Source organism: Alexandromys fortis, unplaced genomic scaffold (assembly GCF_014885135.2).
Source record: "Alexandromys fortis isolate MF-2015 unplaced genomic scaffold, M_Fortis_MF-2015_v1.1 scaffold_44, whole genome shotgun sequence".
NCBI classification, from domain to species: Eukaryota; Metazoa; Chordata; class Mammalia; order Rodentia; family Cricetidae; genus Alexandromys; species Alexandromys fortis.
In genome coordinates, this window is record NW_026067921.1 from 1,304,199 (window position 1) to 1,324,666 (window position 20,468).

A 20,468-nucleotide genomic window follows, 5' to 3' on the forward strand; every position below is an offset into this window, starting at 1 on the left:
GAGCATTGCCTGTTCTTCCAGAGGTCCTGAGTTCAATTCCCAGCAACCACATGGTGGCTCACAACCATCTGTAATGGGGTCTTGTGCCCTCTTCTGGCCTGCAGGCATACACACAGACAGAATATTGTATACATAATAAATAAATAAATAAATAAATAAATAAATAAATAAATAAATAAATAAATATTTTTTTTTAAAAAAAGCGTCTGTGTGTGAGCCCCAAAAGCGAAAAGAGTAAAACATCGCATGCACGACCATGTTCTGACACGCACACACTCCACCCAGTTCCGGATGTGTACCTGCTGAGGATCATCTCCAAGCCGCTCAGGCTTTGCGGGTGGGCAGGCACCCTGCTTTTCAGGAGCTGACTGTGGAATACGTCAAGGAGGCAGTAGTACTCGTCAAGGGTCAGTGCCGGCTGCAACTCTTCGATATAAACCACTTGTATGCCCCCTAGAAGATTGCTTATCTGGTCTTCTAGGGCTGACATTCTCCTCTGAAGGTCAAAATAACTTGGCAAGCTTTCAAAAAGCTATAGTATTGGGAAAAAAAGACATTTAATTTTATGTTGCTATAATTTTAGGAGTCCAATAAATGAGGAAGTTATAAAATTATTTTTGTAGATGGAACAGTCAAGTAAAATACAATAAAAAGGATACTATAATCCTGTAAATATTAATATTCAAAACAAACTATCAGTCTAGTGGTTTTAGACTGAACTAAGAAGAGATTTCAGAAAAAGAACAAACCCAAGTAAAATTCAACCCTAGGTACTAATATTTAAAGACTCACACAGGACTCTTAAGCCAGGTTACAATGATTCAATGCGCATTTGCCCATCCCAACTCTTAGGTATTCCCTAAAAACTTTTAAAAATCTATTTATTTCACATACCAACCACAGTTTCTTCTCCCTCTCCTCCCATCCCCTACCCCCTACCTCTGTTCTACCCTGTCCCGCCCATCCATCTCCATTCAGAAAGGGTAAAGGCCTCCCCTGGAAGTCAACAAAGTATGGCATACCAAGTTGAGGCAGGACCAAGCTCCCCCCGCCCCTTGCATCAAGCCTGAGCAAGGTATCCCACCATAGGGAATAGCTTCCAAAGAGCCAGTTCATGTGTCAGGGTCAGGGCCTGGTCCCACTGCTAGGGGCCCCATAAGAAACCAAGCTACATAACTGTCACCCGGATGCAGAGGGCCTAGGTCGGTCTAGAGTCCATGAGCTCCCACAGCTTGGGTCACCTGTCTCTGTCAGCTTCCCCTTCATAATCTTGACTCTCACCCCTTGCTCAAAAAAAAAAAAAAATCCCTCCTTCCTTTCCTCAGTTGGCCCTGTGCTCGGCTGTGGATCTGAAGGCTCCATGATGACAACTAGGCCGTCACCAATCCGATTTCAGGTATTCCCTAAAAGTTTACTTTCAGTCACCGAATTTCAAGTTCAGTTGACAAACACAGAACACGTTAGGGAGCACTACTGTGTGTGTAAGCAGTGAGTGCACACGCAGGGGTAAGGGTTTGTCTGTTTGCTAGAGCTCACAGTCGAGGGGCAAGAGAGTAAAGCAAGAGTATGTCACCTCAAGGGTCACATGGGGTTGACAGGTCAAAGTGAGGTTTAGACAATGGCTGCCAAGACTTCTGATCTGACAGAAAGTATACAAGGATTTAGAAACAGTAGATGAACGGAATGCTTTGGGGAAAAAGGCCATGTCCAAACCAACAGGAAGCTGTGTGTGGCTGGCGCATGGCATGTGTTGGTGAGTGGGAAGGGCTGGTGCATGGTGTGTCCTGGTGAGTGGGAGGGGCTGGGCAGGGAGGACTTTAAGGACTTTGGTTTTCTGTAGAAATCTGGGATTTGCACATGTTAATATGACTAGAAGGCTTTAGCCAGGCTATGACGGTGTACACCTTTAACCCTAGAACTTAGGAGTCAGAGGCAGGGGGTTCTCTGTGAGTTCAAGGCCAGTCTGGACTACAGAGCGAGTTCCAGGACAGCCAGGGCTACACAGAAAAAGACAGAGAGAGAGAGAGAGAGAGAGAGAGAGAGAGAGAGAGAGAGAGAGAGAGAGAGAGAGAGAGAGAGAGAGAGGACTAGAAGACATCAGGTAGCCTATAAAGAAGATAATAACTAGTTTTTATAAACCATCTATCATCTACTTACTACATTTTGTAAAAAATAATTCTACTCTCTGACTCTCCTCTTCTTGGGTTGCGTATGCAGTGTAAGCACATTCAGGAGCTTTGAGAACTGTGGGTTCATATAGCGTGTGCTATATGGGTTCTGTAAGGATGAGACTATAGGGACAGCGCAGACACGCTGCAGTGGGTTCATACAGCGTGTGCTGGGTTCTGTAAGCATGAGACTATGGGGACAGCGCAGACACACTGCAGTGGGTTCATACGGTGCGCACTGGGATCTGTAAGCATGAGACTATGGGGACAGCGCAGACATGCTGCAGTGGGTTCATACAGCGTGTGCTGGGTTCTGTACATGTGAGACTTTGACACTGCAGACTACACAGCAGCTGTTAATTCCATCTGGACTCTAGCAATCCTTGCGCGTTTTGTTGTATGTTGCCTTTTCACTTGTGCAGACCATGTGAAATCACTACTCCGCACAGAATAGAGCTCCCCCAGAATCTGCCACATGCCCTTTGAGTGGTCAGATTGCTGATCCCCATGTCTAGGCAGCGACAGCCCTGCTCTGCCTCCTTCCTGTTACCCTGTGACTTCAAGAATGGTACAGACATGGGAGCTGTACAGACTATGACCTTCCTACCTAGGCCGCTGCACACGTCAGAGGTTCCTGCCCATTCCTGAACAGGACGTACACTGGCGTACATCAGGGCTTCCTCCACTCCTGGCTATTATGGCTATTATGAGTGTCTGTGTATAGATTTCTACGTGTGCAGCTCTGCACATGTGCGTCCTTGTCAGGAGCCAGCCAGGTCTCCACGTCCTCAGCATCATGTGCTCTGCCACTCTGTCCACTCAGCAGCTCTGCCCAGCGTGGGGCTGGAACCCAGCATCTTACAGGCTGCAAGCTCTCCAGCTCTGAGCTTTGTCATCTGGAGACTCTCTTCATGTCTGTGGCACATTTTCTACTTGGTTTGGTATTTCTTTTTTAACTGCTGAGTGTTAAGAGTTCTTATATTCTTTAGATACAAAATACCTAGTAAATATATGGCTTGAAATAATAATAGTAATAACAATAATTAGGGTTTTTAAAGCCAGGATTTCATTGTGTAACCCTGGTTGTCCTGGAACTTACTCTATAGATCAGGCTAGCTTAGTGCTAGGATCAAAGGTGTGTGCCACTAAGCCTGGCTAAAGATCTATTACATGTGTTTGTGTGTTTTGTCTACATGTGTATCTCTATACCACATTAGTGTCTGGCACCATTGGATCCCTAGGGACAGCAGCTGCAGATGGCTGTGAGCTGCCATGATGGGGCTGGGACTCAAACTTGGATCCTCTGGAAGAGCAGTCAGTGCTCTTAACCATTGAGCAATCTCTCTAGTCCCTCTACCAAGTATTTTATTAGAATAAATCCTTCACTAAAGACGGCACGAAGATGAAGATGGGAAATAAAAACATGAAAAGGTGATCACCATCATGTATTATTTAATACAAACTAAATTTAGGTAAGACACCACCACATACCTACTAGAGTAACATAATCACAATTAAAAATATGGTTATCTCTTTTGGTACGATCAAAGGATATGATCCAGCAATTCTATCTAGGAATTTATCCCATGAGGTGAAAAATGCACTTCCCATGTTTGTATCAACCAGGTACAGTGGTGTACACCTGTAATCCTAAGACACTGGAGGCTGAGGCAGGAGGATTGCTACAAGTTTCAGTCTGGTATGATTTATATTGTAAGTTCTAGTTCAGCCAGGGCTACATGAGACTCTTTCAAACAAACAAACAAACAAATATTCCCAAAGCCCCCAAAACAAAATAACCAAACCAACTAAATAAAAATGTTTACATTAGGGGTCGGAGGGACAGCTTAGTGGTTAAGAGCGCTTGCTCTTGCAGAGGAGCTGGGTTTGACTCCCAGCACTCACATGGTGCTCACAACTATCTGTAAGCCCAGTTTCAGGGGATCCTATACCCTACTCTGACCTCCTTGGGAACTGGGCACATACATGGGCCAAAGACATACATATATGCAGGCAAAACACATATAAAATAAATAAATCTAAGAATAAAATTTAGCAATAAAACATGTTCACCTCAGCTTCATTTGAGTTTAAAACTAACACGTGGGCCTGTGAGACAAATGCTGAGCAAAGGCCTACTCAAGTGTGATGGTCTGGACGCAATCCCTGGACCCAGGTGGAAAAACAACAACTACCGTTCATCCTCTGGTTTCTGTGCACACACATGCAGACATACCTACAAGATAAATAAGTGCAAAAGAAAGCTATCTTCACTCCGAAGTCCTAGCTATGTGTGTTACTGGACGATATCTAGAGCTACGCTTCCCAGTGCTGCATTTGCTGACGCAATGCTCTCGTCTGAAGTGACAGTGTGTGCAAGGCAGAGAGGCTGCTTGCTTTGGCTCATCCTTACTCTCGTCCAGTGATGGTGGACATCCATGGTTCCCAGCATCACGTGGCCCAGTGCACTCATGCCCGAGCGGTCTGTGAACACGATGGTGCATCCTGCGAGAAAACAGACTGTGGTCATGGCCCAGAGGACTTGTCCTTATAACACGGTGCAAACAATCACTGGAGTCCAGCGTATACACTCAGGATTAAATCTAGTATATCCTAGAAGCCTATTTTATGTTTCTCCTTTATTCAAAGGAACAGATTTAAACATTTATTTTACTTTTTTCTTTGATAGGGTTTCTCTGTGTAACCCTGGCTGTCCTCAAGCTTACAGAGGTCTGCCTGCCTCTGCCTCCTGAGTGCTGGAATTAAAGGCATGTGCTACTACCATCCACAGATTTAAACATCTAACTCTGATAAAGTCTCTTAGTTTTGTGCTACAATTTACAGATGTTTACCACAGATTTTCTGAAAGAAAGTGGACAGTCGGGCAGTGATAGCACACACCTTTTTTCCCAGCACTTGGGAGGTAGAGGCAGGAAGATCTCTGAGTTCTTCAGAGTGAGTTCCAGGACAGCTAGGACTATGCAGAGAAACCCTGTTTTGAAGAAAAACAACAAACAAACAAACAAGAGAGCAGACAACAGTTACCTTTTGCATTCTGAAGTGGTTCCAAATTCTGCTGCGCGAGGCGGCTGAGACTGTGCAGCTGGCTGCAGCGATGGGCAACACCCCAGCCCCTTTGCCACCTAGGCAACAGACACAGACTCGTTAACAGCAGCACAGAGGGGTGGGGGCTCTCACCCCAACTGACTCTTGACAAGGTCAACAGCCTCTTCCTGGAGCAGAGAGAATCATGTTTCTACCATGTTTGTTTACTCTCTCTCTCTCTCTCTCTCTCTCTCTCTCTCTCTCTCTCTCTCTCTCCCCCTCCCTCCCTCCCTCCCTCCCTCCCTCCCTCCCTCCCTCCCTCCCTCCCTCCCTCCCTCCCTCCCTCCCTCCCTCCCTCCATCCCTTTCTTTCTCTCTGGTTTCACTGTAGCTTTGAGCCTGTCCTGGAACTTGCTCTATATACCGGGCCGGTTTCCAACTCACAGAGATTCACCTGCCTCTGCCTCCCGAGTGCTGAGACTAAAGACATGCACCACCACTGCCTGGCAAAAATATATGTATATATTTTGAGACAAGGTCTCATTAGTTTCAGGCTAGTCTGAAACTTGCTTTACAGCCAAAGATGCCCGTCCTCGTCTGGTCATTCTGCCTCTACCTCCATAACGGTGTGATCGCAGGTGAGCACCACCACACCCAGCTATTGTGGTGTTGGGGATGAAACCCAGGGCCCAGTGTGTCCTAAGCAAGCACTTTATTAACTGAGCTAATTCATTCCTGCATATTTGATTGTGTGTACTAGTGTGGAGGTCTGAATGAGAATGGCCTCCATAGGCTCATATGTCTGAATTGTTGCTCACCACTTCGTGCAGTTACTTGAGAAAGATTAAGAGGTGTGGCCTTGTTGGAGGCGGTGTGCCACTGGGGACAGGCTTCGAGGTTTAAAAAGCCCAGGCCATTCCTAGTGAGCCCCCTCTCTCTGCCTCATGGCTCTCTCAACATCTAAGCTCCCAGTTCCTGCTCTAGCACCATGCCGGTCATGGACTTGCCCTCTGAAACTGTAAGCAACTCCCAATTAGATGTTTTCTTTTGTGAACTGCTTGGTCATGATGTCTTTTTACAGGACCAGGACAGTAAGACAGCCAGGATACTTTATTACCTGATATCTGAAAGTTGCAGAAGGTCAGACAGCTCCTTCTTCAGACGATCCACCTCCTTCCTAAGAGGCAAGCTGTTCTTCAGCTTTTTCACTGCACTTTGCCCATTGCTACCTAGCCAGGACCTAGACCGAAACCAGAGACAGCACACGGGGGTGGGAATGGAGGCCAGCGGCAGAGCACCCGTCCACCCCTAGGACTGCAAACAAAAATAAAGCAAACTAACCAGAAGTCTACTGTTAACCTGAATGTTCAGTCTGACCTTTACTTCTGTTTTTTTTTTCTTTTTTTAAGAATTTGTTTAACTTTATTTTATGTGCATTTGTGTGAAGGTGTCAGGTTCCCTGGAACTGGAGTTACGGACAGTTGTGAGCTGTCATGTGGGTGCTGGGAATTGAACCTGGGTCCTCTGGAAGAACAGCCATGCTCTTAACTGTTGAGCCATCTTTCCAGCCTCCCAGAGCTTTACTTCTAACAAGCCCACTTTAAGAGGCTGTCCACCCTTGCATGTTCAATTATGGCAGCTTCTTTTCAGTATTACAAAAATTAAATCAGGGCTGGAGAGATGGCTCAGTGGTTAAGAGCACTGGCTGCTCTTCCAGAGGTCCTGAGTTCAAGTCCCAGCAACCACATGGTGGCTCACAACCATCTGTAATGAGATCTGGCGCCCTCTTCTGGCATGCGGGCATACATGGAGGCAGAATGTTGTATACATAATAAATTAAAAAAAAAATTAAATCAGACCATACCTGTCCCTATGTTTAGAGATAAAACAATCAGGAAGAATGTGAAGAGTCTTCTAAGACTTTAACTGTTTACTGGAGAACACTGATTAATTAATAATAACATTACTGCTGGCTGCAGGAGCTCGTTACTCTGCACACAACAGCTGAGGGCAGAACTGAGACCATGCAGCTCACAGTGAGCATAAGTGGGTCATGCATGGCTGTGAGATACACACTGCACGGATGTGTCCTGAGAAAGGAGATAAAAAACTGCCTTGTGGATTTCAAAATGGCAGAACCTTTCATTTTAATTAATCTTTGATTTTAATACTAGGTTGCAGTACCCTGTGCTCTCAAAGCCAACTCCTCATCTCTCTGCCTAATCCGTCTGTGGGCTAGACCTTACCACTCCAGTTCTTTAGTGACAGTGTGCCCAGAATATATCCAAGTGGGCCTCCCTTTCTCTTCACCCAGCCCAGTGCCCAGCTAAAGACTTGTTTCAGTTTCATTGACTACATAATTAAATAGGCTCAGCATAAAATAAGCTCTTATTCTTCTTAGAATATTTTCCTCAATAAGCTTATAAGGAAAAATAAATGTTAAAAAATGCTTTGAGGACGAGAGCAGGGTGGGTCTCAGAAGGAGCATCCAGAGGGGCACCGCCCTCCCTGGACAATGTCTCCTGCTGTGCTAAGCAGTCAGACCAGGTATGCGTGGCCCTGCCTGCAGTCTCTGCTCTCCAAAGGAGGTCTAGAGAAATAAGATACTTATGTGGAGTCTGTGGGTGGTGTGTGTGTGTGTTCGTTCAGATGTGGGAGTACACCTGTACAAAGGAAAGCTCCAGGAGGAGAGGAACAATTTAAAGAGTAAACAGGGCACTCATGCAGCTCTTCATGGGGATGCCTGAAAAACTGTGGGGTATGTCCATGATAAGATGTAATAAAAGTCATGCTGAAGAGAGCGCAAATGTGCCTGACAAAGCCTTTAGACAGAAGATGCTTCAATCAACTATTTTAGAGTGAGCTAAAGCTTTAAAGTTTAAAACCTGCAAAACAATGAAATCATTATAAATTTATCAAACAAATATTTATCCTATAACACAGCATGGTGTTGTAAAGATTTACCTAAAAGGAGAACAGAGTATCAGAAAGAAAAAGGTGACTCAAAATCAACTTCAGCTGGCAGGTTCTAGGTACTGGGCAGCATGGACCCGAGCCTGAGACCTGAGTAAGAAGGGAGGGTGTGTGGATCATGCAAGCACACACGGATCCACAGATGAGCCGGCCATCCACAGAGATGGGTCTACGGGCCGGGGGGGGGGGGGGGGGGGGGGGGGGGGGGGGGGGGGGGGGGGGGGGGGGGGGGGGGGGGGGGGGGGGGGGTGGGGGGGGTGGGGGGGGGTAGGGGGAGTACTGAGGCACAAAGAAAGGGAAGAGGGGAAACACCATGAAGGGTTTTGCATGGCAGAATGAGAAAGTGGGTCCTTACTCCTAGGTAAATGTGCCCATTATTTTTTGATTTACAATTAATCCTGCCCACACCCCCCTTTTAAGACTACTAGGTTCCCAAGCCAGGAGTACTAGTCCAGGCCTTTAATCCTAGCACTCTGGAAGTGGAGGTAGGAGGATCTTGGCCACCCTAGTCTACAGAGTAAATTCTAGAACAGTCAGGGCTACGTAGAGAGACCCAGGCTGTGCGTGTTAGCACACAGTTTAATTTCAGTACTCTGGAGGGAAAGGCAGCTGCATTTCTGGAAGTTCAAGATCACCCTGGATTGTACTGAGAGTTCTAGCCTAGCCAGGGTAAGTAGTGAGACTCTGTTTCAAAAACAGAACAAAGCAAAAAGTACAGGTGTACTCATAAATCTAGTGCTAGTGTCAGCGTTAGTGCCAGCTCTCACTTGGGCCACACTGCGGTTCATGTTCAGGGTCCCTTCTCTTGCAACACTGTCTGCTCTCATTTTTCCTGGCTTGGAACTACATTTCTGTCAGAAAGGTACACTTGCTTAAACAACACTCAAACTCCACAGAGCCTTATAATGGGTTCACGTAAATCTGAGACACCAGTTTTCAAACCATGTAAAGCCCTTTGTATGATGTTAGCCATCTACCGTAATGCTATGTCATTATTAATTTCATCCATGATGCTAAGGAAGAGTCATTTAAGCAGCGACAGGTTCGCCATCATGCCAGGACAAACAGCTACTGACACCTGGACTGATTTTCCCTGACTTTGATCCCTGAAACAGTAGTTTACAAAGCTGCTCTCTTCCTCAACGTACAGAGTAAGCCACAGAGTCTGAACAGAAAACAAAGCACATCTTGAGGACACAGAGAATCCACAGCAGCATGGGTCACATGGACACAGGCATATTCTAAGGAAGTGAATGCTTGCAAAGCCCAGCAGGTGTTTTTGGTCAGTGCTAACGAAGTTAACAAGAGCACTCTAAAGTACCTGGCGATCCTTCCACTGCTAAGTCAGGTCTGTCACTACAGACTGCACTGACTTTACATTTCCATGTGACACTCAATTTGCTGACATCTCAGCCCATCCAACCAAGGTTTATTTTGTTTTCCTAGTGCTCTTCCACTGAGCTATACCTCCCTCCTCCAAATTTATTTCAGTTTTCTGTGCCAAATATTTCATATGCACACACATACATTATATATATACATATATGTATAATATGTATATGCATACACACACACACACACACACACACACATATATATATATATATATATATATACTGAGAGAGAGTGAGGAGAGAGAGTCTCATTATGCAGCCCTGGCTGGCCTCAGAACTCATGTGGACCCAGTTGGTCTTGAACTCACAGAGATCCTCCTGCCCCTGCTTCCCAAATGCTGAGATGAAAGGAAAGCACTGTACACCCTGCTCATATCTAGTTATAATTTAAAAACATTCTTTTACAATCGTCCATTTAAGATATTTTTATAAAGCTATCTCCTATCTATCTATCTATCTATCTATCTATCTATCTATCTATCTATCTATCTATCTATCTATCTATCAGAGTGGTCTGCCTTCGTCTCTTCTCCATCCCGACGGGATCAGCCATGTGTCACTACAACTGGTGTGCTTTTCTGTAAGTAATTTTTATTAAAGTCAGTTACCTTTGAACCCTCCATATAGACTGGCAATGCCTAACAAGCAAATAATTGATTTAAAAAACTTAAATCTTGGGGCTGGTGAGATGATTCAGAGGTTAAGAGCTCTGAATGCTCTTCCAGGGGATCCGATTTAATTCCCAGCACTCACAGGGCAGCTCGCAACTGTCTGTAACTCCAGTTCCAGGGGATCTAACACCTTCACACAAATGCACATAAAATAGTTAAATAACTTATTAAAAAATAAAACAAAACAAAAAAACTTAAATCTTTTGCATGTAGCTGGTATTAAACAATAACAAAATGGAAGTATTTTTGCAACTTTAAGCAAGACACATAAGATATCTTTTCTCATGGTTTATGTATTAAAAATATTACTAAATTTCTTTTCCTATAAAGCAGAACACATTTAAACATAAACTACATGAGGAGGCTGCTGAAATAAAACCTTGGCTTACATTAGGGTTGTCTCCACTCTTGAGACGTGTAGGTCTTCGTCAGGGTCCTTGAACCCAGTGAAGGAATAGTAGGACTTATGCCATTTGATGGGTCTGTCAGGCATCCCTGGAGCTTCCTGGAGAGGCTGGGAATGCACGTTAGTAGTGTTCAAGCTTTGGACGTGTTCAGCAGACAAACTGCAGGAGTTGAGAATATACAACACTGTGCTTAGCAGATCGCTGGTGTGCAAAGTAAATCTGACTGCTCGAAATCCTAGAGAATATAATTCCCCAAACAATTAATACAGACGATCACTTGTTTTACCTTAGAATCATTTTTCATGAAACAATTATAGAGTTAAAATCTTTAAAAACATTTTATTAGCCATTAAAAATCACCCAGCAAATGGAAACCACTCCTTCTTCCAATTCCACAGCAGCATTCCCGTCTCCACCAGTGAGGACACTCACCCTACCTGAGAAGGGATGGAGGCGGTTTTCAGTGCTGCCCATGAACCTTGCTACTAAAGAGAGGGAAGTGCTTCCATGTCCATCACAAAGTTTCTAGCAGAAAGAAGGGCACATGGGGACGCCTGCATTGGCAACATCTACCTAGTGGTGGTCGCAGAAGCTCATCTTTAAAAAAAATTTTTAATTGTGTGTGTGTGTGTGTGTGTGTGTGTAAATGTACTACATGTATTCCTGGTGCACAGGGAGGCCAGAAGAGGGTGTACAATCCCCTTGGAACTGGAGTTACAGACTGCTGTAATCACCATGTGGATTCTTGGAATTGAACAGAGGTCCTCTGGAAGAACAGCCAGTGCTCTTAATCACTGAACCATCTCTCCAGGCAACCCCCAATTTTTAAAAGTAGTTTGAAAATTACATAAGGGTGTTGGAAATATAGTTAAGTTAGTTCAGTGGCAGAGTTCTTGCCTAGAACACACAAGTCCCTAGGTTTGGTTCATAGCCCTGACAAAAAAATAAAATTCTATTAAGTATCATTATTATTTTAGACAAGGTCTCACTTTGTAGCTCTGGCTGGCCTCAAACTCACAGATATATGCTTGCCTCTGCCTGCCTCCTGAGTACTGGGATTAGAGGTGTGTGCTATCACTTTGTCTACAAATACTTTATAAGCACACGCTCATTGTAGTTTCATACACACACAACTAAAGGTCTATGAGGAGGCATTTAGTCTCACACCTTTACTAGATAGAACCACTGTCCACACACATGCACAACTAAAAGTCTATAAGGAGGCATGTACTCTTACGCCTTTACTAGATAGAACCACTGTCCACACACACGCACAACTAAAAGTCTATAAGGAGGCATGTACTCTTACGCCTTTACTAGATAGAACCACTGTCCACACACACACGCACAACTAAAAGTCTATAAGGAGGCATGTACTCTTACGCCTTTACTAGATAGAACCACTGTCAACAGCTGGCACGCAGTCTCTGAACAACACGTATTAACAATGTAGCTAATCGTGCACACCATGGATATTCACAACTGAAATAATTAAAGCTAAGCTGGGCGTGGGGTACAGGAGAGGTAGAGGCAGATGGATTGGGGCTTTTAGGTTATCCTTGGCTAGGTATAGTGAGTTTGAGGCCTGCCTGGGCTAAGAAACTTTTCCTCAAAAGAATAAAATCTACCCCACCCCCTCCCTCAAGCAAATCCATCATCCCCACCACCAACACCACTACTACAAAAACATTTAAATAAAACTTAAGGGACAGGAGAGATGGTTCAGTGGTTAAGAGCACCGACTACTCTTCCAGAGAACTCAGGTTCAATTTCCAGACCCATATAGCAACTAACAATTATCTGTAACTCCAAGATCTGACACCCTCACACAGACATATATGCAAGAAAAACAGCAATAAAAATAAAAAAATAAAAAATCAAAACTTAAAATTCAGTTCCTCAATTACATGAGCAACATTTCAAGTACTCAGCAGTCACATGGCTGGCGTCTGCTGCACTTGGGAGTGCATCTGTGGCATGCGTACTTTTCTTAGTGCTGTTCTAAACCTTTTCTACATGCTTCTCTGAACTGTATATGAGACAAATGCTTATGTCATAATGTGTATGTTTCTATAAACACACACATGCCCATTTTAAATTGTTCCTTTTATTGCAGATGGTATCGTTATGGATCTATTATCCATATGTGAACCTTTTTTCTCTTAACTTGGTGACCTTTTGATGGACCAGGCTGACTCCATTTTAAGATTAGAAGTCATCTTGTTACAAGGTTAAAATAAGTTCATTTCTGTTTTCTGTAAAACTTGGATTTGCCTGTGTCTTGACCCATTTTCTGGAATTTGGCATGTTTTACATCCTATCCTCTGAAATTTTCACCCTGATAAGATGTTCTACCAAATAATTTTGAAATATTCAACAACTTCCCACATAACCAAAAATCTCCCAGCCCTTAGAAAGCCCCAAGCCTTGCAGTTTTGAGACTACAGAAACCCTGTTGGGGACTGCAGACTCTCAGACCCTGAACTTTCTATGACCCCCTTGCCTGAAGGAATAAACAACTTGTTTTCCTGTGCTTGCAGCTGTTCTGAGCACGAGACACTCGTGAGTTCCTGATAACAAGGGAGTGGTTTCTGGTGGGCTTGCAGCTGAAAAAAATCCCAGAGCTAAAGCATAGCCATTAGTCAAGGAGAGCCATATTAGCTGCCCTGGAACACAATAAAATTGGCATTCTTGTTTCAAGAGTGACCCATGTCTCTGTGTGTTTTTAATCCCCAGACCCTTGCCCAACTGTAGTTCCAGGGTGGTGCAGGCATAAAACCTTACTTTTTCTATGTTCAATGCCATTTTCTCAAATCCTGCTGTAGGGAAACAGCCTTGTCTGACAGAGAATAAAGCTTGCCGGGTGGTGGCACACGCCTTTAATCCCAGCACTTGGGAGGCAGAGGCAGGCGGATCTCTGTGAGTTCGAGACCAGCCTGGTCTACAAGAGCTAGTTCCAGGACAGGCTCCAAAACCACAGAGAAACCCTGTCTCGAAAAAAAACCCAAAAAAACAAAAAAAAAAAAAAAAAACAAAAAAAAAAAAAGAAAAGAAAAGAAAATAAAGCTTGCTTAATTTGACTAAAAACATTTGGGTTGGTGGTCTTTACTCTCATTCAGTGGGATTAATATCTTCCACATTGGTATGTATAAATGAGCCTATTCTTTTCAGCAGCTACATGCTAAAGTCAACTTAATAACCACAGCATGACATATTTATCACCTCCAATCCTGATGGAATTGAAGTAATTTTCAGAATTCCGTGTGAGACTGAAATGTGCTTGCTCTGCTTGCCTGCCTTCCTTCTTTTCTGTTGTGCGTGTTCATGTGTGCACCTTCATGTGTGTTCATGGGCATGCTTGTGGAGGTGGATGTCCCCCTCAGGGTGTTCTACTGGCACTGTCCACCTTATTTTGAAGGATCTGGGTGGTCTCTCAGGTGAAGCTGGTTGGCCAGTGGGCTTCAGGAATCCTCCTGTTACCTCCCGAGTGCTGGGATTACAAGGCATGCTACCACAGTTAGCTCGTTTGTTTTATGAGGTGCAGGAGATAGAGCTCAGGTCCATACTCTTGTATGGTAAGCACTCTGTTGATACCGCCCAACCCTCCTGAGATGTAATTGTTCTAAGAGCCAGAGCTTAACTCATTCTTGCAGCTATACTCTGCTTGGTACACACATTCACAATAAACAACATTATAAAGCTAAAACGTTTTTCTTAATAGGATCATTTGATGGTAAGGTGAAGATTACTGGCAGAAGAAAAGAAAAATTCAAACATTTTCCTTGAAGGCAGGAAGAAGAAGCTCCAACTTAAGTAGCTGAGCTGGTAGCTTCATAGGCCACACCCAACACTCAGGATGCAGAAGCTGGGGGACTCTCTATGAGAGAGTCAATCAACTTTTGTCTATATAGCAAGTTCCAGGCCGGCCAGGGCTATACAGTGAGACTCTGACTTTATAAAGCAGAGCTGGGGAGAGAGCTGGAGAGATAGATGGTTCTGCATCTGCTTTTGCAGAGGACATGGGTTCGATTCCCAGCACCCATATGGTGTCTTACAAGAATCTGCAATCCCAGTTCCAGGGGATCTGATGTCCTCTTCTGATCTTGGGCACCAAGCATGAGTGTGATACATAGACATGCATGCATGCAAAATAACCACCTACAAAAATGACTAAAGCAAGTTGGGTGTGGCAGCACACAGCTTTAATTTCAGCACTTGGCAGACAGAGGCAGCTGGAGCTCTGAGTTTGAGGTCTACAAAGTGAGTTCATAGCCAGGGCGTTTACACAGGTTCCATTTTAGCTTATCTATTCACTGGTGGCTGCTCTCCAGAACAGATCCTTTAGATCTTTAGGATTCCTTCTGAGAACAGCAGCTCTGCTGCTTCTGATGAGATCATCACGAGGGCATTCTAAGAGTGTATGTAGGGCTGGGATAACCACACTCATGAGTGAAGCACTTGGCTAAGTTTGTGAGGCCCTAGGTTCAATTCCAGCACTAAGATGGAATAGTCTGAATTTACATAGCTCACAGTAGAGCATGAAGAAGCTTTTCTTCCAGTTTCTTTCGAGACAGGGTCTCATTTTGTAGGCTTGATTTGAACTCACTATGTAGACCAGGCTCGCCTCAAACTCAGCAGATCCTCTTGCCTCTGCCTTCTGCTGTGGGGTGGGAGGTGTGAGCCACCATGCCTGGCACTCTATTGTGTACAGACATTATCGGTGTAAACAGGTCAACATAAGGCAGAACAGCACTTGGGCACTTCAATTTGCTTTTTTATTGCTGAGTTATAGACCATTTTGTAAGGGAGATACTCTGATTTCTTTGGTGTATAAAGTGCTTTATAAATTACTACAATCTGTAATCCAGGCTGGTTTGGAACCCATAAGTCTCTTCTCTCAGGCTCCCCATGCTGGGTTCCTGGCTATTTTTTTTTTTTTTTTTTTTTTTTTTTTTTTAGTTTTTNCTAGCCTAACCTAATTGGTGAACTCCAGATCACATTGAGTGATCTCATCTCAAAAAATAATGAACAGCTACAGGGAATGACAACTGAGATTGACCTCTGGCCTAAAAACACATACAAATATTCACTCCACCCCAAACATATGAACATAGACACACATCTGCACTAAAGAATAATTTTTTTTCTTTTTTTTTTTTTTTTAGTTTTTCGAGACAGGGTTTCTCTGTAGCTTTGGAGCCTGTCCTGGCACTAGCTCTTGTAGACCAGGCTGGCCTAGAACTCACAGAGATCCACCACCACCGCCCGGCATGGCTATTTTGAATAAAACCCTGAGTCAGACAGAGAAACTGCCGAGAAAAAGAATGTGTGACTTTTGACCTCCACAGTCAATCATGGGAGAATGAAAGACACTATCAAATGCTAGTCCTTAGGCTGGCTTGGAAGCCATCTTTAACACGAAGAGAGGCTTGCCTGCCTTCCTTCCTTTCTTCCTTTCTTTCTTTCTTTCTTTCTTTCTTTCTTTCTTTCTTTCTTCCTTTCTTTCTTTCCTTCTTTCTTTGTTTCTATTCATTACGGGGAGAGCTCGAATGCAGTCCCCACCACAAACCACGCAGCTGATTTCCCTGAATTTAAGTTCACTCAGAAGGCAATGGATGAGCCTCACCCTGAGAAAACACTTTCCTGATCATGGAATCTCCTCTGATTCTGAGATGGAGCCCTTCTTTCCATCTGAGGTTCTGAGGGACTATGAGGGGTTGCAATACTGCAACTCTCATTTTAATAATAATAGAGTCAGGAATCACAGGCAGAAGTTTAAGTATTTTCTATGTCTCAGAGACATTTTAAATCAATGAATCTTAAACTATTTAAAAGTCTTTTAAAAATAAAGCTATTTCTTCAAGGATAACCAAAAGGACAGATATTTCAAGAAGGCAGAATCTTGTCATGTAGCCCAGGCCAACCTCCATCTGGTAGAAATTCTCCTGCCTGAGCTTCTAGGGGACTAGGAACACGGGCATGCCAACATAGCCAGCTCTTCACATTTTTTTTTTGTCTATTTTTGAGACAGGATCTTCCTCTGACCATCCAGGATGGCTTCAAACTCCGTCTTCCTACATTAGCATCCCAAGGACTGGGGTATAATACGATTTCTAATTGGTCTTAGTAATAAAAACCTGGAGTCAGATATTAGGAGGTGAAAGCTGAAAGACCTGAGAAGCAGAGCAGCAGCCACTAGTTCTAATCGCTGCAAAATCTTCAGACCAATGGGGTGTCCTGTCTCTGCAAGTCCTCAGACTGAATGCCTTGAGCTCCTGTCTCCTCCCACTTTATATTCCTCTCTGCCCAGCCATATCCCTTCCTGTCTCCACCTTCCTAGGCATGTGACTCCCAATTACTGGGATCAAAGGTGTAAGCCACCACCTCCTGGCTCTTTTTCTCTCGAGACTGGGTCAATCTAGTGTAGCCCAGGGTGGCCTTGAACTCACAGAGGTGTCTGCCTCCTGAGTGCTGGGATTACAGGTGTGTGCACCACCTCTGCCTGGCCTCCATGGCTAACTAGTGGTTTAGCTCTGTACTCCGATCCTCAGGTAAGTGTTATTTGTTTCAGCACAGACACAATATCACCACACTGGGGTAACAGGTGTGCAGCCACAGCTAGAGGTCCTACTTGTCAACCTTACTTCATTCTGATGGGAAAGTAGGTGCTTAGAGAGAAGGCTGTGTAGAAACAGCATCAGATGGAAGTTTAGAGACTTGAGTTCAAGACCCTACTCTGTCTCTGTGGTCTTTGAAAATAAGGGCAGATGTCAGTAGGTCACAAACAGTTAAACATTCTACCTTCACAGGGACAGGAAGAGAAGGAACACTGTAGGTTTCAAAGTGTGAATGTAACAGACATGCCTCACACTCAGACCAACATTAGATTTGGGAGACCATAAACAGGAATACTTTGGGGCTTTTGTTGTTTGGTACAGGGCCTCACTCTAGAGTTTGGCTATACAACATCATGGCTGGTCTAGAGCTCACTACGTAGACCAGGCTAGACTCAAACTCACAGAGATCTGCCTGCCTCTGCCTCCCAAGTACTGGGATTAAAGGCATGAACCCTAACATTTGGATGGAATACTTCAGGAAAATAAAATGTTTAAACATATGCAGGTAGGAACAGAATCTAATTCTAGGAAACCAATTATATGGTATTTTTCAACAATCAAGGCTTTCATCCAAAGGTATTCTGGCAATGTCAGACATAATGAACACGTTTTACTTGAAGCTGGAAAGGGACACACTAGAAATAAAACAACTTACCAGAAGTACTGATAGGCTCCTGGCCTTCCGAGGAGTTCTGAGCTGTTTTTTCTCTTATATAAAATGTAAGCTGAGTTGGTTTCAGAGACTTGAAGCCCGGTTTCTGGAGATTTTCTAAGTAGACACTTAATCTCTTAAGAGAATTTTCATTGATTTCCTAGGGAAAAAAACAAAAACAAACCATAAGGGCGTTTACATGTGAATAAAGAAATAAGAAATTATTTGTGGTCCTTAAATGTATTGAAGATAGTAAGTAATCTACTGTTAAAAATGTGGAGGGAACCTGACATTGTGGCACTTGGAGGCAAAAGCAGCCAGAGCCCTGTGAGTTCAAGGCTAGCCTACATAGTGGTCTATACAGTGAGCTCCAAGTTCCATGCCAGCTTGAGCTACTCAGTGAGACCTACACAGTGTTTGTCTTAAAACAAACAAACAAAAACCTGAGACCTGGAGGCTAAGTGGTTTAGAGCACAGGCTGCTCTCGCAGAGGACCTGTTTTCAGTTCCCAGCACCCAGCTGACAGCGTGCAACTGCCTGTAACTACATCTCCAGGGGATCCAGTGCCCTTCTCTGGCCTCCATGGGCACCTGCACTCACTCACCCCAACATTGACACAGATGTATACACACGCACACACGCCTTAAGGAAATGTTGAGATCTCTTAGCCATTTGGTAAAAAAGCTAGCTCCACATTCCAGGGTGTGTGATGGATAACAGCTGAAGGTGAGATACAACACAGACCCATGGAAGCATCAGGGTAAAGGGTGATTGAATTCCTTCTTCACTTAGGAGCAAGAGCAGCTCAGTTATGACTACTCTCCCAAAGCAATAAATTAATGATCATATAATTGGATCTATTATCTCTATTAGTATCTCCATAACAGACCATTGAGATATTTTTTATAAAAAAAGTTAGAAAAACTAAGAAAAATCCATATACATGTAGTAAGTAATGTCATAAAGGCACATAACTAAATAGGAGAAAATATAGCTTATTTTATAGTAAAGGGCTTTAACGGGCTCTTCGACGTGTATGACCATGGCGACTTCTCAATTACTGGAGGACTACACAGTCAGCAGAAGGGAAGCAGGATAGAGAGGACAGACACAGAGGGATTTCAAGGACAATTGCTATAGAAGAAAGAAGTACTGTTGGTAACAGAATGATGTGAACAGTAACTGCCCCTTTTGTCATGTTTACTTTGTGTGTGCGTGTTACACATGTGTGGAAGTCAGAGATCAATTTCCAGGAATCCGTTCTTTTCTCCCACCACATGGACATAGGGATTGAGCTCAGGCTGACCACCTTGGCAGTAAACGCCTTTCCTGGCTGAGCCATCGTGCTAGCCTTATTACTGTTATTTTTTTTAAGTCTCTCAATTAAGCCTAGGATGGCCTTGAAGTTGAATTTGAGGTTTATCTGTCTGAGTCTCCAGAAGGCTGTGAAGTTGCACATTTCCAGGCTTGGATTAATAACAATTGGTGGTTTTTTGTTTGTTTGTTTTCTGTTGGTGTTTTTAGCAAGGCCTTGTCTGCCTGGCCCTGCTGGAATTAAGGTGTGCATGCCTGGCAGTAACAATTGACTATTTAAATCTCTTTTCCTGAAAACAATACTTAAGAGTAGAAATCACTTTGCATATTTGTTTCTAGAACTTACTATATGAAATGCTTGTTCAGGAGAATCCCTAGGCAAGTTTGGGTACCTTCTTATGACTGAGCTAAATCTTGCTGCATGAAGGGGTACACTCCTAAAATACCAGCAGCTGGGTGAGTTTGGAGGTTCTGGTAGTGGAGCAGCTACTGGGATACACTTGACCTGGATCAGAGAAAGCCATCCTTTTAAACCAAGCACCAAGCTTTTGGAGGGAGGACACCTGCCTAACCAGCCAGGTCATCTACAGAGTGACAGATGTCACATCTAAGGCAAGGTGGTTGTTGGCTTCAGTCCAGTCTGGGATTCATAGCAAGTCTGAGGTCAACTTGAGTTACGTCATGAGGCACTCTCAAAAACAAAAACAAAAACAAAAACAAAACAAAACAAAGCAAGTGGACTAGAGCTTAGTGATACAAACTGGAATCCCCTTATTTGGGAAGTTAAGGCAGGTGAAGGAATGTCTTGAGTTTGAGGGTAGCCTAAGCCACATAGTGACACCCTGTCTCAAAACCAAACCCAAACTCTGTCCAAAATAAAACTGCAATCTTCAAAGTTACTTTTCATGTTTTCATTTCTGTCAAAAGAAACAATGGAAGGGTAACCCAGAAGTCAACAAAAGCAAAGATCAACAGGAAGTGAACAGGAATGGGATAAAGGAAATAGGGACCAGACTGAGATTTTTAAGTGAACTTTGTATTTAGCTGTGATTTTTTAAAATATTTATTTATTATGTATACAATATTCTGTCTGTATGTCTGCAGGCCAGAAGAGAGCACCAGACCTCATTACAGATGGTTGTGAGCCACAATGTGATTGCTGGGAATTGAACTCAGGAACTTTGGAAGAGCAGGCAAAGCTCTTAACCTCTGAGCCATCTCTCCAGCC

The 20,468-nt window shown here is 43.8% G+C and overlaps 1 protein-coding gene across 1 annotated transcript in view; it reads right to left on the reverse strand.

The window, feature by feature from the left end:
- The window catches only part of Tcaim (T cell activation inhibitor, mitochondrial), a 30,368-nt gene that overhangs the window by 4,112 nt on the left and 5,788 nt on the right, over window positions 1-20,468 (reverse strand). The window contains 6 exon segments of the mRNA XM_050141427.1: window positions 300-532; window positions 4,582-4,673; window positions 5,214-5,311; window positions 6,330-6,452; window positions 10,640-10,892; window positions 17,930-18,086. Coding sequence (XP_049997384.1) covers window positions 300-532; window positions 4,582-4,673; window positions 5,214-5,311; window positions 6,330-6,452; window positions 10,640-10,892; window positions 17,930-18,086 — 956 coding nt within the window.